The sequence below is a fragment of the Equus przewalskii genome, chromosome X (genome assembly GCF_037783145.1).
Source record: "Equus przewalskii isolate Varuska chromosome X, EquPr2, whole genome shotgun sequence".
NCBI lineage: Eukaryota > Metazoa > Chordata > Mammalia > Perissodactyla > Equidae > Equus > Equus przewalskii.
The window spans coordinates 121,590,967-121,606,374 of record NC_091863.1 but is presented as its reverse complement, the minus strand read 5'-3'; the positions used below and the strand labels follow the sequence as shown (position 1 = coordinate 121,606,374).

The window sequence follows — 15,408 nt, the reverse complement described above, 5'->3', positions numbered from 1 at the left end:
GCAAGTTTTGTTGCTCACATCTTTTCATGGCTCACTTTCTCATTTTATTCAGATCCCTGCTCACCTTCTCAGAGAGACTTTCTCTGACTAGCGTTCATCATCCTTCTTTGTCCCCGCCCTGCTCTATGTGTCGCCATTATACTTCTCATCTCCTGACATATATTGTTGTGTATATTTAGTTGCTTACATGTTTATTACATACTCCTCTTCACTGGAATGTGAGCTCCTTGAGGGCATGGGCCATGTTTTACTGTTCACTACTGTACCCCTAGCACCTAGCATAGAGCCTGCCATGTAGTAGACACTCAGTAAATACTTGACAAATAAATGAATAACCTCTATAGTTTCTCAAAGTCCATGGTTCCCTCTCTTCTTGCTTTTCTCTCTAGCCTTGGCCATGTGCTGTATCACCGCAGTCACTCACCAGCACCCTCCACCTCCTCAGTCACTTCAGTCCAACTCCCCTACTTCTCTCTCAAAAAACTCCACAGCCATTGATGGATTGGTGACATTTATGAGTTTATACTTTTGAGGTCTGCTGGGCTTTAACCTGTCCTGCATTCCTTCTCTGTGTCCCTAATCAGTTCTGTCTTCTATTTCCTATAAAATCTATTTTAAATCTCGACTCTTCCCTTCACCTTCTCCATGAGGAATTTGCTTTAACTGTGCACCTTTGTCCCCACCAAAACATAGATAGTCTTTGAGTCTCATCCACTCTCGCCTTAGCTGTGATCTCGCCCCAGGCAACTCCCCAGTTTGGCTCTGGATGCTTCCCACCTTCTCAGGAAACTTTCGCAAGTGATTCCTTTTCTTCCACCTGCGTTTTTCTCTCCGTCTATTGGCTTACTGGCCCCCTCCTAATCCCGCATGCGCCCTTCCTCTTTTGAATTTGCCTGACTCATTATTTATGCCTCTCTGCATGTTTCTTTTGCTTTTTCCCTTACATTTTAGTTCTCTTATTTTAATTAATCTCCCTCATTAGTCTAAAATTTATCATCTTAACCGTTTTTAAGTGTACAGTTCAGTAGTGTTAAGTATATTCACAGTGTTGTACAACCAATTTCCAGAATTCTTTTCATCTCACAAAACTAAAACTCTGTCCTCATTAAACAACAAATTCCCATTCTCCCCCCACCCTCCCCCTGGCACCCACCATTCTCCTTTCTGTCTCTATGACTCTAACTATTCTAAGTACCTCATATAAACGGAATCATATACTATTTGTCTTTTTGTGCCTGGCTTATTTTCCTTAGCATAATGTCCTCAAAGTTCATCCATGTTGTAGCTTGCGTCAGAATTTCCTTCCTTTTTAAGACTGAATAATATTCTATTGTGTGGATAGACCACATTTTGTTTATCCACTCTCCTCTCTATGGACACTTCAGTTGCTTCCACCTTTTGGCTATTGGGAATTAATGCTGCTATGAACATGGGTGTGCAAATATCTCTTTCGAGACCCTGCTTTCAATTTTGGGGGATATATACCCAGAAGTGGAATTGCTGGGTCATATTTTAATTCTATTTTTAATTTTTGGAAAAACTAACATACCATTTTCCATAGCAGCTGCATCATTTTACATTCCCAACAGTACACAGGGTTCCAGGTTCTCCACATCCTTGCCAACACTTGCTATAGTCTGTTTTTTGCTGTTGTTGTTGGTAGTAGGTATCTAATGGGTGTAGGGTGATATCTCATTGTGGTTTTGATTTTCATTTCCCTAATGACTAATGACGTTAAGCATCTTTTCATGTGCCTGTCGGCCATCTGTATAACTTCTTTGGATAAATATCTATTCAAGTCCTTTGCCATTTTAAAAATTGGGTCATTTGTTTTTTGGGATTTTTGTCATTGCTCTGATTTGTCTTTGAATCCCACATAGTATATACTGCATTACCTTGCCCCGCTTCTGAAAACTTGGGTTTGGGAAAGTTGGATGGCTGTTGGGGGTTGTCACACAGGGTGCAGACCATATCTGCACATACTCTGAGGTCCTGGCTGGGTCTCAAGTACATTCAAGGTTCCAACTAAACCCCTAATTAGTACTTCTGGAAACAACAGCCAGGAGTGCCATCTGAGGAAAACTCTTGCGTGGGACATGCATTGGTCCATAAAAGTTTTCATTGCCTCATCCTAAAAACCCACATCAGGTGGCTTCCCAGGAGGAAAGGTGTCCTTGTCCTAGGGTCAGACTGCTTGGGGGAATTTGGAGGAGTCAATGTCAGTTTTCTGGTGTGGGAGTTAAGTCCAGCCTGAATTATAGAGATATGCTCTCCATATAGAAGAGATCAGAACTCAGGAAGAACGAACTAGAAATCACATCGAGAATCTTCAATGTGGAGGAGGTCATTTTTCGTTCAGTAAACATCTATCATGTGCCTAAGAGCCAGGCACTTGGCTAGGGAGGTAGAAATAGAATCACAGTTTGGGCAAAGTTAAGTCCTTCTAGTTTGTATCTATCAAATTCCAGAACATAGAGAAGTATTAGAAAACTAGATGCCGAAATGGAGAAATATTAGCCATTAATCTCTGCCTTCTTCTCCTGTCTTCTTGACACTGTAGCTTTTGCTTTGATTTCCTTCTTTGACAATTTAGGTAAAAATTATAATGGCTGATTAAAATGTGCCATGTTGGAAAGGGCAAAGGAAATGAAAAGATATTTTTCTTTATTACTTAAAAAATCTGTGGTTTAATCAACTGCTGCTTCTCCCCACCTATAGACTACAGAGTGCCCCCGGAGCTAATGAAAGTGTTTGCTGTTAAGAATGATTGTTCCAGAGACTTGATCACAACCAGCTTATCAGATGACTAAATGAAATAACACATGTGAAAGCTTCTAGCAAAATCAGGGTAGTGGGGGTTTTTCTTTCCTTTTTTCTTTTTTTCTTGTCTACTCATGAAAAAAGAGATTACTAAGCAAATTAATGAGTAAGCAGGCAAAGAAGTAAAGTGCTCTTTTATTTAATAGCAGAGGCATTTAGCAGCAGGCCTCTATCCACATGTTGAATTTGCTAACTATAATTGAGTCCCGTGTAGTATTTACGGCATTTACAAGGTTCTTAGAAGCCTTAGAGTTCTGTCCGCCTTCCACTTGTAGCAGTGTGACTGCAATCCTCAAAGAGAAAGAACAGTATTGCTTTTTAAGTGTCCCATTAGTCAGACTGTTCATTTACTTAAACCAACACCCTCTCATTTGTCCCCCTCCCCCTCCCTGATTGAAAACCCTGCAGGCAGCACAGGCAGGCAGAGCAGGAGAGCCTGGCGTACAAGGCCTTTGCCATGCACACTGTGATCCAGCTACAGCAAGCTCCTGGGCACCCCTCAAACAAGCAGTGCCCTTGGCCTGTGTACTGTCCTTTGCTGCATCTTCCTCTGGTGAGCTCCTGCTCATCTTCTGCCACCCAGCTCACAGAACTCATTGCCTTCTCTGAGCCACCTTCTCCAGCACCTGTCCAGTAGAGGGAGGTACTGTGCCCCTCCCTCTGCTGAATTCCCACCACATCTGGCCCATGTCTGTTAGAACTCTGATTACATTTTAAGTCAATGATGTGTTCACAGGGCTCTCTCCCCCAGTGGACTGTGAACTGGAAAACAGGGACTGAAACTGACTCATCTTTTAACCTTTCCACCCATCCCTAAATACCTACATAGTTCTTGGCCAAGTAGATACTCAGTAAATATTTGGCAAAAGTTATTATTAGGATCAGGAAGGTAAATGGCAGTGTGGTCAAAAGGAAAAAAATATGAAAATAGTGGAGACTCTGAAGTAAAGAAGAAAAGAGATAGAAAGAGATTCAGAGAAACGTGTAAGAGAGGGAGTAAAGGAGTAAAACACAGATGCTGGGAAGCCAAGTAACACTGAGAAAGGGAACATGGCGAGGTGTGTGAAATAAGCGTGATACAATGAGTCATCACTTCATACTCTTGGGCACTTCTGAAGCTCATCTAGCCCCACTTTTCCCTAGAAACGAAGAGGGATGGAAGGCAGAAAAGGCCAGAGGGGGAGTGAGGCAACCAACACTACAGGTTATGAGCTTGGCCACTGCCTTTGGCCTGAGTCAGGAACTGGCCTGCTCCCTTGGCCTCCTTTTCGTCAGCCTTTCTCTTCTGATCCAGGGCTGAGCTTTGTCTCCTCTTTTGTTTGCTACATGGAGGTTCATGTATACAGAAGTCATCATATGTGGGAACAAATGGGCACATGTGTGCATGCTTGTTTCCTATTGAGTTTTCTTTTTTACTCTGAAAAGAAAAATCCACAGGCAGTGTCATAGGAAGCCCCTACCTGTCCTTGCCTTTGCTGTGTCAGAGGGGAGTATTTGCATAGCTCCCTGGGAAGGCTGTGGCTCCTACCTGCAGCTTTGCAAGAGTGGAAAACTCTAGTGTGGCCCCAGCTTGCTGAACACATTAACCGTGCGTGAAGGGTGAGATATTGTTGAAATAATGCATGTAAACATGCCGTAGGATTTATTGTGTCTTTATGACGAAATGACTTTTGGACTCACTGAGCTCTCTTCCTCACAGGAGATGTGCCACTTGATGAAGCCTTTTGGAGTTATTTCTCGGGTGACCAAAAAGTGTCTTGTGCCTAGAAGTGCAGCACTGGATAAAAGTCAGGAGCCCAGGTGGCTAGTGTGGGCTCTGCTACTCAGTCTGAGGCTGAGTTTTCTTGTCTGTCAAATGGGAGTAATCTCACTCACCAACCTCATAGGGTTACTGTGACGATCAAATCACATGATTATATAGGACCCTTCATGTGACCAACATTTCACAGTTTTCCGGTGATTTCTACAACCATTCTCTCATCTGATCCTCTCAACAACCGTGCCAAATATTTTGATCCTCATTTTGCAGATGAAGAAACGAAAGCTCAAAGAGAAATGACTTGGCCAAAGCCACATAGCTAGTAAACCAGGATAATGCAAGTTTTCTGTTTTCAAACTCATCTTCAATTATCCCCAGACACAACCTGGCTACTCAGAGCTGTTGGCTTCATGGCCACTGTTTCTTAACTTCCCTCATGGCTCCTCCTCCCCACAGCCTCTGAGAGTGCTCTGTCTAACGAATTAATTAGCTTTTGCTTTGTTTCCCCCTTCTCTCCTACTGTTTCTGGCCCCTAGAAGAAAACACTAGCAGCTCCAACAAAGAAAATCAGCACCACCTTCAACATCGTGGGGACCACCTACCCCATCAACTTGGCCCAGGACACTGAGTTCCCCACCATCTCCAAGGGTGCTGTTCCCAGTGTCTCCTCCAACCCAACAATCATTCCTTTGCCCAAGACCACCTATGTGCTGGACAACCCAACTGAGACCAAGACCTACAACAGTGTCAGCAAGGTTGACAAAATTTCTCGCATCATCTTTCCTGTGCTCTTTGCCATTTTCAATCTGGTCTGTTGGGCTACATATGTCAACCGGGAGTCAGCTATCAAGGGCATGATCCGCAAACAGTAGATAGTGGGTGCGCAGCAACCAGAGCACTGTCTACCCTAGGAAGCATCCAGGCACCCAAACCCTGGGGCTCCCCTTCGTGTGTTTCAGGATCTTTCATTTAACCCTCTACCAAGCCATGACTCTCAAATCATATTTATGAATCTCAATGAAAACAAAAAACAAAAAAAATTGCCCCTCTAACATTGCTGAGTGTACCCTCAGAGCCAAACACTGCCATTTGTCCAAATGCTCATCTTAGTCTGCCAGTCTCCCCCAGCTGAGGGCACTGCATGTATTTTACTGCACTCTGCCCTCTGCAGAAAGAACAGGAGACTCTACTACCTATAGTGGGAGCCTTGGCTGTTTGAGAGGTCCACACCAAGGACAATTGTGGACTGATGCAGATCAGATGATTCTGACTCACTAGGGAGCTAGGCTGGGCTATTGCATATGGGAAAGTCACCTCCCTGCCAAGACAATTAGTGAAATATTGGATGGGGCAAGAGGGTTGGGCTGGGTGGTAGTTGAGGCTTGAAGTCTGGCTCAAAAGAGAGGGCTACTGGCAGGCAAAAGTCAGATTCTATTCTCCATACCTGCCACACCCCAAAGCCTAGCCCAGGCCCAAGAACTTTGCTCCCATTGTGTCAGGGACCTCTGGTCCTCTGTTGATGCTGATTCTGAGAGGGGTGAATCAGAATAGAGTTGATTTTTGAGTCAACTAAAACATTATCTTTATTACCAGTTTGATAATATATTATTTATAGGCCATTTGATCTCATTTGTTCATAATGAGAGTAAAAAGGACATTTATAATTATAATTTTTTTTCTGAGGAAGATTAGCCCTAAGCTGACATCTGTGCCAATCTTCCTCCACTCAATATGTGGGTCACCACCACAGCATGGCTGATGAGTGGTGTAGATCTGCGCTCAGGATCCAAACCCACGAACCTGGGCCACTGAAGCAGAGTGCACCAAACTCAACCACTATGCCACGGGGCTGGCCCCTATAATTATAAAATTTTTATAAGGTAGCTAAACTAAGTCTCAGATGTTTGAATGACTTGCCTAGGCTCCTTACAAGTGTCTGTAGTAGAGAACTATCTTGCACCCCTTTCCAAGGCCAAAATGAAGACATGACTGAGAAGCCAGGTCCACCTTGACCTCAGAATTGGCACAATCTCAATAGGCCTGCTGGGTCCTGAAAACAGTTTGGTTGGACGCCTAAAAGAGTTTTAGAAAGTCACAATATGTCATCCAAGCAGACCACTTCTAATAGTCACAGCTCAAGGGAATGAGATTGTTTAAGATGGCAGCCCCAGCCCCTAGTCCAGAGTATCCTAGAAGGCTAAAATAAAGCCACAGATGGCACCAAAAGCAGATTCTCCCTGCCCACTCTGTGAACAACGCTCCTAAGGGGTCTATCATTAACTGCTGGTTACCTTTTCACCCATCCTTCCCCCATCCCCTGCTTCCTTGCCATTGCTGGGGTAATGCATGCCAGTCCCATTATTCCTAAGACTGTGTCTGTAGATAAATTCATGACTAGAAGAGTGTGGTGTCGTGGATCTGTGGGGATGGGGGGTGGGGTGGGTGGGGCTGCTAATGATCCTCTTAAGGAATTTAGAATGAGCCTGACTTTTGCCTCTCTGTAGAAAATGTTTCCAAATGCTTTGGTGCAATGTTTAGCAGCTGTTTATTAAACTCTCGCTGAATTATACTTGGGCTGGCGAACTTTTTTTGGTCACTCCTTGCCTAACACAAGCAGTACTCTGTTCTTGGCTTTCACCTCCACTCTCGTGCCACCCTTACTTTCCAGTTCTTAACACCATTGGACTATGCTGGAAAAAAGGTATATCCAGAGCAAGAGACCTACTACAGTGATCCAAAATGGAAGCCATGTGAAAACATAGCTTTGATTGACTCAGGGGTCTCATTACCCAATATGACAGAGAAGGAAACACTTGTATTGCTCCCTCTGCTAAATTCACCCACTCCCAGGACATAGAGAGAGGGATTTTCGTTGCAATTCTAAAGGCTCTCTCTCTTTTCCATTGATTACTATTTCCCTTAGGCAATAGTCTCCTTAGGTGATAGTTATTAAGCAGAAGGAGAGTGAGTGGTTGGTTGATCCACGTGTTGGAAAATGGATGATGACCCTTATTTCTTACAGAGTTAGGAAAAATCTGGGAAATAATCTCATGAGATCTGCTTGAGGAAATTGCATGGCTCTTAAGGGATGGGGAAAATCTCCTTGGGAGAGCATTTTAAATCATATAAAAGGTTTTCTTGTCTGAAATAAAATCAGAGACTTGGACAGTCTGACACTTGGTGCATGTTCCAGCCCTGTGGTCATCTGATGGATGCCCTGCTGCCCTAGCAATCTCACAGTCCCTGACTAGTTCAACCGTGCCCTGAGAACAACCATGCGAGGCACACATGGCTGCCTCCCTAGCAAAATTGCCTGATACCAATATTTAAGTGTTGTCGTTTCCTTGAAAACCTTTTGAAGCCACTTTGCCTCTGAAAACTATTTCCCTAGTCTTAGGGGAAATCTCAAGCTGTTCCCATCAGCACTTCTGTTGCTGAGCTCCCCTAGAGTTTGAAACCCTACGTCAAACTGGAACCAGCATCTCTGAACTCAAGTATTTTATGATATTTAGAGCATCAGAGTCATATCCCTAGCCATTCTAGAGGCTGCTGGAAGAATGTCTCACACAGTAGGTATTCAATAAATATTTATGAATAAATTGATGCGAATCTAGGTCAGAGCTATATGGGGGAGAGTCTCTTCAGGGCGGTGTTGGAGAGGAGACAAGCTAAACCATGATCAGTGGAGATTAATGGAAACAAATAAATGCAATTTGTAGCCTTCTAAAGCAGCTTGAAGAGCATCCAAGTACTAATAAATGTGCTTTGTTTTAAGTCATTTTAAATAGATTTTTCTTGCTTAAATAATTGTTTGCTCCTATTGGCTTTTAAATCTGGGAGGTTCATTTAATGGCCTATTAGTTCCTCATGCTAAAAGTACTGAGGGCAGGAGAGGAAGGCACGACTGGGTACCAAGTCCCTCTGAGAGCCCACTGGCCCATCGAAGATGCACCTGTGTTTTGACACCCTTTTGAGGGCTTCCAGTCTGAGCTTGGGAAGAAGGCCCTCCAGAACTCTGAATCTTTCCAAGAAGTCTAGCAGGAGATGGAATGAATGAAAAGGGAAAAGGAAGAGAAAGAATTGGGAGAAAATCTGTCAAAGAGGCCCTAGAATTGGAGGCAGGGATCTCTCTTCAGTCGCAACAGCTTCTAATTACACAGGCTCTCTTTCTCCTGGAAACATTAATCATGTGACCATCCACTGGAGTGAGGCTAAAGGTGCCTGCCCTTGTTGACTAGGCAAGCTGCCCTCTGGGGCCTCTTGCCTTTTCCATCAGAGAGCAACCTTGGACCTGTTATGCCTTGCATCTGCCTCAGCTCAAACAATTTGATATCAAGGGGAAAACATTGAGAAGAATGAACACTTGGATTTTAGCCAGGGCTTAGTCCCCTCACAGTTGCTGTGTGACGTTGGACTAGTCCCTCCCCTGAGCTAAGACTTCATCTCCCCTTTCGTAAAATGTGGTTCTGATCAGAGACAAGTCAACAGAGTACCCCTTCCAGCAGCAGCTGCCCCTGGTAGTCCACTGTGCCCCCGAGTATCACCACATCCTGGGGCCCCCACACCAGCACACTCCAGGAGCACAAGCCCCATCCTTTGGTTGCCTGTCACACAACTCAGATGAGTTGGCAGCTTCCAAAGAATTTGATTAAACACTAAGTAAGCACAGCTAGGAAGCTAAACCTGGGAATACAGAGGCCAAACTCTCAGGTCTATTAGTGATCTCCTTAACACCTCCCCACACACTATATCCTCCGCCTGAGCTTCATGTGGGAGTGTCTTGTGTGATGAGATGCAGGATTATTAGTGGCCCAGCTCCAGTCTTAGCATGGGACAAGTAGGGTGCTAAATTGAAAAGATTAAGGGGGTGCTAGTACCAAGCAGGGGGCCTCCAGGTAAGCCAAGAGCATAGATTTGGAACAAAAGACACCTCCTTTTTTCTTTTTTCCTCCAAAGGTTCAGCTTAGGGGAGGACAGAAATCCTCAGAAGGGAATTCCCTAAACTTCTTGTGACCAAATCAACAGAAGTCATGGGATCTCTCCCTTCCCTTTGTCACGGGCAAAAGATGGTCTCCCTCTGTCTAAGGCCAGTCCCTACTTTATTCTTCATCCATGTTCCTCTCTTCTAAAGGAATTCTATTTCTGTTATCTGCTCTCAGTGAAGCTGCTCTTGCTGAGTCACCACTGCCCTGGTTACTAAAACCTAAAGGCATTTTTCAGTTATGTTACTTGACCTGTCAGCAGCATTTGACACTGCTGACAGTGACCTTATTCTTTGGTTTCCATGACACCACGGTCTCCTGATATCCCTGATTTTTTCCCTGCTACCTTCCGATTTCCTGTGTTTTTTCTATTCAACTTCTCCCATCCCTGGGGTTCCCTATAGTGATTTGTCTCTGCTCTTTTCACTCCACAGACTCTCCCTGAATGATCTCATTTGTCCTGATGGCTTCAGTGACTGCATATTTGAATTATCTTTTGTTATGTAACAAACCACCCCCAAATTTCACAGCACAAAACAACAACCTTTATTATTCCCATGGGTCAAGAAGGTGGACAGGGCACAGCAGGGGTGGCTTATCTCTGCCTCATGATGCCTGGGACCTCAGATAGGAAGACTCAAATAAGCAAGGGTAACTTAACTGACTGGAACATCGGGGATGGAGGACCCAATTCCAAGCTCCGCATGGCAGGGGATTCTGTGGTGAGATATACAGGCATATTAGTTGCCCAGCTCCAGTTCTGTTCAGCAGGGAAAATATTGGGTCCGAAACTGAGAAAACGAAGGCGGTTCTGGGTGCCAGACCAGGAGGTGGGGTCTGTCACTCATGTGTCTGCCAGCTGGGATGTGATGGTTGAAGGAAGAGTTCAACTGGGACTGTTGACTAGAACATCTATACATGACCTTTCCTTATAGTTTCTCACAGCATGGCAGCTGGGCACTGAAAAGGAGCATCTCCAGAAGCGGCCTCTGGAGAACAAGTGTTCCAAGAGAACCACATGGAAGCTGCATGGTTTCTACTGTCCTAACCTGGGAAGTAGCTGCATTCTGTTTGTTACAATAGACTCACTAAAGCTAGCCCAGATTCAAGAGGAGGGGCACCGACCTCACCTCTTAACAGGAGGAGTGTCAAAGAATTTGCACACATGTATGAAAGCCGCCACACTTCCTTTATGCTGATGACTACCAAATCGACATCTCTAGCCTAGTCCTTTGACGTCAAACTTAGCATGTTCAAAGCGGAACTCTTGACTCTTCCACCCACACAGTTCTTCCCTTCATCATTCCTTTATCAATGAACGGAAGCATTGTTTGCTCAGATGCTTAAGCCAAAAACATAGGAGGAATTCCAGACACCTCTCTCGCATCCTCACATCCAGCATATCTGACAATCTTCTGCACTCAGCCTCTAATTTAAATCCCATATCGTGCCCCCTTCTCCTCGCTTCCACTACCAGCACCCTAGTCCAAGCCTCCACCATGATCTCTCACCTGGATCACGACAGAGCTAGCTTTTTAAACTATAAGGCAGATCATGTCACTTGCCTGTTTAATACCCTTCAATGGTATCCTGCTGCATTTAAAATCCAAATCTAACCCTGGCCTTAAAAGTCCTGCTCATCCTCCTGTTACCACAGTGCTGCCTCACTCACAATGCATCAGCCATATCAACTGCACATCAAGTACTAATATGTCTCAGGGCCTTTATGCAGGCTGTTTTCTCAGTCTAGAATGTTCTTTCCCTTCTTGCCCTAACCTGGCTGGCTCTTACTCATCCTTCAGTTCTCATCTGAAAGGTCATGTCTGTCATGCCTTGTCCTCCATGGCAAAGCAGCTGTGTGCTTGCTTCCACTCCACTCTGTATTGCTCTGCTATCCCAACATTCACCATGCTTCATTGCAATCTCCCACTAGGTGTGAGGAAGAGCTGACCCTGCACACCACTTTGTAGGGCCAAAACCATAGTCCAAAGTCAGCAAATATTGCATAAAATAACTTCTGATCTGGGCTTTAAAGGATGATTCAGAATTTGCCAGGCAAAGAGGAGAAGGGCATTCAAGAAGGATGCACAGAGACCCAGAAGTGAGAGAGAACATAATGAGGCTTATGGCCAAATTTATTTGTCTTAGCTGTCCAGGCACTCTACCCACTAGGATGGATGATGACTATAGTGGTTCTGGACCTAAGAGGCGGTATGGGAGGCATAAGCTATTATCTATGTGAGAACCTGGCTGCATGCCATCATCTTGTTGACTTGTTATCCCAGAAAGTTGGCTTCTATAAACTTAGAAAGATGACAGCAGCACATGTGACCCGATTTGGGGAAACCCACTTGCTGTAGGATTGATGGCTCCATTCTACGCCAACTTCCTAAAGACCCATGGTCTAAGAGTTTCCCATCCTTTCAGCCGCTCCCCAGCCTTGCTGCATAACAAGCACATTCACTCACACTATTCCAAAGCCTACAGACCCTTTCTCAGATCATTAAAGGGTCAGACAAAATAAACAGAAGTCCATGAAGGGTAATAATAACACTGCTAGGTCCCATTGCAGGCCATTCAGTTTTATCATAGTCTCAGGACAACCCTGAAAGCTGCACCAGGCTGGGGGCTTAGGACTTTCCATTCTTAGCAGATTGAGTTTTATGCCTGCAGGTATCATGTTGGGTTAGGGCTCTTAGATCATTAAAAATTTCAAGCTGAGCCTCCTTCCTGAAATATAGATCTAGCTGGAATCATACCCTTCCCCTCCCTGCCTCTTGATGTGAGGAGAACTAGGGAAATTTAATGAACATTTATTGGCAAAGTAGAGAGCTGGTAAACTTTTAGCAGAAAAAGTATCAGACAGTGAAACCCAAAGTCTTATTAGTTACCACATTCCCTCCATGCTGATATTAGGAACAGCTGCTACTGACTTTGAAACTGTCTAGTACTCAAGCCATATCCATGCTGAGCTGGTCTCCTATGATGAACTATAGCCAACTTTCCCAGGCTTCTGTGGTGCTAGCAGGCCTGCTCCAGGTTAAGGTCAATGGGAGACGGTGCCCAAGGTTAGTGCTCTGGTCAATGGTGCCTCAGCCTGGAATCTGTTCTAGGCACTTTGGCTTTACGTCATGGCCACACTACAACCCCCTTGAAGGAGCCATCATGATAGATGCAGCAAAGCCTGAACATTGAGCAGATGGCCATATCCTCTTGTAAGTATTAATATGTGGCCATTTGAGAGGTTTTTATTGGGACTGGTCCTCATCTAAACCCATAAGAAGAATGAGATACCAACATGGTCAGAGTGAAAAGCTGGTGGTGGTTAGAGTAAATGTGAATGATAAAAAGACACAGGAACTGGGAGGCAAGAATACCGAGTTTTAATCTGGGTTATACCACTGTCTCAGCTGTATGACCTTGAGCAAGTCATTTAACCTTTATGTAACATAAATATAATAAGAAAACTTTTCCAGGGATGACTAGGATTAAAGGAGCTCCTGCCCATGGAAGATCATTGGAATTTTTAATTGCCATATACGTAAGGAACAAATCTTCTAATCTGAACACTGTTACTGAGAGTATCATCCCCAAGATGGCAAGGTAGAAGTTGTTCCTGACTTTGCTTCCCCTCCCAAGAAGAACAACCAACAACTGTCGATGGACAAGACACCACTGAGAGAATCCCAGAACACAAGAGTGAGGCTGAAGCACCCACCTGCACCGCAGAGACCAAGTTAGACCACATTAGAAGGGTATGAGGAGTGGCTACACACTGACCACATTGCCCCTCCCCCAGGGCAGTGCAGTACCATGCCAAGAGGTCTCCCCTGAGCCTACAGTTCCTCCAGTGAGAAAAGAGAGCCCAGAGGTGACATCCAGACCCCGTACCATTATGGGTTGCTTTGTGGGAGCCCCTAATCTGATTTCACGCTACAGGGATCACAGGGGAATCTTCAGAGCTCAACCACTGGGAATCTGATTGTGATGGGGAAGGAAGGAGAGGCTTCCAAAGACCAGCACTCAAATATTGAAGACCATGTTCCTGCCTGCAGAGCCTAAGTAGTAGTCTCAACCAGTGGCTTTGCTCATCTTCAGAACAAAGTTCATGGTGCAGTCTGACCAGGGAACTTGACAGGGTGCAGGTCTGCCTGATTTGGGTCCTCAAACAAGGAGTTTTGTTGGCCCTGGAGCCTGGTCTCTCCACATCCAGGCAGAAAAGCTGAGTCATAGCTTCACCATCTGCAGAATGTGGCCCCTGGCCCCATCTGACAGGAAGGGTGGGTGAGAACCCCTGTAAGCTGCATAACACAGCAACACTCGCTGAGCATTGGAAGGGGAGGGCAGAGCTTATCTCCCCCAGAGCAAGGCCAGTGGCCCCATTCAGGCAGGGACCTTGGGGCATGGGTTGACTTGAGTGAAGACCACAAAAACAAGAGCTTTATTGGCCTTGGAGCTGCTTCTCCCACTGTACCTGGGAAGGAAAACTAATTTGTAGCCCCAGTCATTGCTGAATATAGCCTTCAGCCTGCCCAACCAGGGACCATTGCCAGAGCACACAGGAGGCTGTGTAGCTCATCCAACAGCCCTGCTTACAGTGGCACCTGAACAGAGAGCACACCCCAAGGTTTTACCTGTCTGCAGAGCAAAACCTCTGGCCTCACCTGACCAGGACATTCAATGCACACTCTTGCCTGATTTGGTTCACCAAACAATGAGCTGTGCAGGTCCTGGGTCATGTCCTGCTACCCTGCCAGGGCGGGGAAGCTAATTCATAGTCCCACCTACTGCTGAGTATGGTACCCAGTTCCAACTGTCTAGTAAGTCTGACCAGAGAATAGAGGCAACTTCAGAGGTCATCCTACCACCTTAATCGGGCAGGGAACCAATCGAGCAGTCCTATCCAGCAGTTCTCAGGCTGTCGCAACCCCCCAACCCCTGACCTCAGAGCTTGAAAAATTCTCTTGCCCCAAAATAGGCCCTAATAGCAGGCCTCATCTGCCCAAGGACATTACAAGTAGACATGACCAGAAACCCAAACTGAGCTGACTAGTGAAGAACTGTTCCTGCCAAAGCAAACCTGCAAAGTCTAGAATGGGAGACCACTTTCTCCAGTGCACAGATACCAAAGTAAGGAAGCAAGGATCATGAAAAATCAGAAAATATGACACCACCAAGGAAAACTAAGAAAGCTCTAATAACTGACTTTAAAGAAATAGAGATCTATGAATTGTCAAAGAGTTCAGAATAATCATCCTAAAGAAGTTTAGTGGACTACAAGAACACACAGACAGGCAACTAAATGAAATTAGGAAAACAATGAACACAAACAAAACATGAAGTTCGACAAAGAAATAGAAACTATAAAAAAAACCCAAACAGAAATTCCAGAGATGAAAAATACAATAACTAAATCAAAGATTTCAACAGAGAGCTTAAAAAGCAGGCTCAACCATGCAGAAGAAAGAATCAGCAACCTAGAAGACAGGACATTTGAAATTATCCAGTCAGAGGACCAAAAAGAAAAAAGAATGAAAAGGAGTGAAGAAAGCCTATAGGATTTATGGGGCACAAGGAAAAGAAAGGATATTCATATTATGGGAATTCCAGAAGAAGAGAAAGAGAAAGGAGTGGAAAGTATATTCAAAGCAAAAATGGCTGAAAACTTCCCAAATCTAGGGTGAGAAACAGACATTCATATCCAAGAGGCCCAAGGGACCCAAATAGGTTGAATCCAAATAGGGCTGCACCAGGACACATTCTAATTAAATTGTCAAAAGTCAAAGACAGAATTTTAAAAGCAGCAAGAGAAAAAAGAGAAGTTACATACAAGGGAATCCACATAAG

At 44.7% G+C, this 15,408-nt stretch overlaps 1 protein-coding gene across 2 annotated transcripts in view; it reads left to right on the top strand.

The window, feature by feature from the left end:
* The window catches only part of GABRA3 (gamma-aminobutyric acid type A receptor subunit alpha3), a 219,990-nt gene extending 212,842 nt beyond the window's left edge, over positions 1-7,148 (top strand). Inside the window, exon 8 of one of the 2 annotated variants that reach the window (XM_070604459.1) lies at positions 5,116-7,148. In XM_070604459.1, the coding sequence (XP_070460560.1) occupies positions 5,116-5,451 (336 nt within the window). In that variant the 3' untranslated portion in view covers positions 5,452-7,148. Of the gene's footprint in view, positions 1-4,519 lie in introns of both variants that reach the window. The other variant, XM_070604460.1, reaches the window with a different exon arrangement.
* The last annotated feature ends 8,260 nt before the right edge of the window (positions 7,149-15,408 follow it).